This window comes from Myotis davidii, unplaced genomic scaffold (assembly GCF_000327345.1).
Source record: "Myotis davidii unplaced genomic scaffold, ASM32734v1 scaffold341, whole genome shotgun sequence".
Lineage (NCBI taxonomy): Eukaryota > Metazoa > Chordata > Mammalia > Chiroptera > Vespertilionidae > Myotis > Myotis davidii.
Window position 1 is genome coordinate 678,449 of NW_006291021.1, and position 1,867 is coordinate 680,315.

At 60.1% G+C, this 1,867-nt stretch overlaps 1 protein-coding gene across 1 annotated transcript; it reads left to right on the top strand.

Moving 5' to 3' along the window:
• The first annotated feature begins 444 nt into the window (after nt 1–444).
• LOC102754810 (galactoside 3(4)-L-fucosyltransferase) lies at nt 445–1,654 on the top strand. Its single transcript, XM_015564298.1, is given in 8 exon segments — nt 445–554; nt 556–666; nt 668–783; nt 786–843; nt 845–927; nt 930–1,150; nt 1,152–1,308; nt 1,311–1,654. Coding segments are annotated over 8 exon segments (966 nt in total). The 3' UTR covers nt 1,421–1,654.
• The last annotated feature ends 213 nt before the right edge of the window (nt 1,655–1,867 follow it).

Sequence of the window (1,867 nt, forward strand, 5' to 3'; positions counted from 1 at the left end):
CACCCTCCCCGGGTAGATAAACTGTCATGTTGCCTAAGTGCCAGGAGAAAGTGGACTCGGGTCAGACGGTCTTCGTTGGAATTCCAGCTCCGCCACTTCCTCACTCTGCATCATTGGCCTCAGTTTTCTCATCTGTAAAACAGGAATCATACCAGTGACTACCTCAGGACTCGGGGATATTACCCTTGGTGGCCCACGTGTGCCCCCTCGGCATGGGTTATTTTTATCAGTGATACTGTCTCCACTCTCCCTCCTCCCAGCTGCTCTGACCCACGGATCCGCTCGACTGGGCCAAGACACGATGTCACTGGCACCATTAGCTCCGAGGGGGGGGGCGGGGGGGCTGTTACAGCTGCTTTTGGCCTTGGCTTCTCCTACCTGTCTGTGTCCCCTGAGCCCATGTGGTCCCTGAGTCGACAATGGCCTCTCTCACCACAGCCCCTAATGGGTGGGCAGGGCCAGTATCCTCTGGGGGGGGGGGACCCAGCCAGGCCACTTGGGGGGCCTCCCACCCACCCACTCCTGCTTCTCCTGCTGTGGACATGGACATTCAGCACCCCGCTGCTCAGAGCTGTGGCCTGGCATAGCTGACTGCCACTTGGCCACCAACCGCAGCATGTACCCTCAGGTGGGTGCGGCCCTCGTGCATCCTAGAGGCTAGCTGCTGACCGCAGGCCCAGCTTCCTCCTTCCCTGAGGCCGACCAGCCAGTGCTGTGTCTGGTTTAACGTGAAACTGCCTGGCCACTGCCCACAACTGAGGGCCCTGAATGGGTACTTCAATCTCCCATGTCCTGCTGCACAGACTCGGACATCTTCAGGCGGTATGGCTGGCTGGAGCCATGGCCCGGCCAACGCACCGGTCAACGTCTCAGCTAAGACCGAGCTGGTGGCCAGGGTAGTGTCCGGTTGGAGGAAGGATTCAACCAGATGCTTTAAATTCATCTCAAAGTGGACGTGGATGGGCGCTCCCACAAGCTACTGCCACAGGCATTCACGACCTAGTGCCTGTCCCAGTACAAGTGTGACCTGGCTTTGCAGAACTTGCACCCCAACTACATCACAGAGAAGCTGGGGAAGCATGCCCGGCCGGCCTGGACCATGCCCATGGCGTTTTGTCCCAGCAGGAGGAACAGCGAACAATTCCTGCCGCCCCCACACCTTTGTCCGCATGGACAACTTCCAGAGCCCCGAGGAGCTGGCCCTGGACAAAGACCACATCGGCTCCCTGAGCTGCTTCCACTGGCGGGAGATGCTGCCGCCTTGATCCTTCAGCTGGGCCCTGATGTTGTGCCAGGCCTGCTGGCGGCTGTAGCAGAGCCCACCTACCAGATAGTGACCAGCATAGCTTCTTGGCTCACATGGGCCGACCAGCCTGGGGCCTCACGTGCCAGCGCTTCTGCTTTAAGGAACCTCACCTGACAGGGGCCTCACCCACTGGGGATGCGGAGAGGGAGTATCACGGTGCTGGCGCCCTCACCTCCCAGGAATCTCACCTCCTGGAGACCTGGGTTGTTGATCTCACTTACCTGGGACTGCACCTACTGGGCACCTCTGCTGCCAAGAATCTGGGCTCCGGGGCCTTAACCTGCCAGGGGCCTCCGGGGTGGGTGTCTCAGCTGCTGGAAATGTTGGCTTCTGCGGACTTCACCTACCAAGGCGCTCACTGCCGTGGCCCTGCTGGGTCTGCTTGCAGCTGGGTAACTGCCTGTGGGGCAGGCAGGCAGGCAGGCAGGCGGGCAATATTGGTACCATTTTCCAGATGGGAACGTTCTGATAAAAACTGATGTGTCCTCCCCTATTCTAGAACAGCGGTTCTCACCTCAGGGCGACTCTGCCTCCCCCTACCCGCCCCCCCACCACACTCGG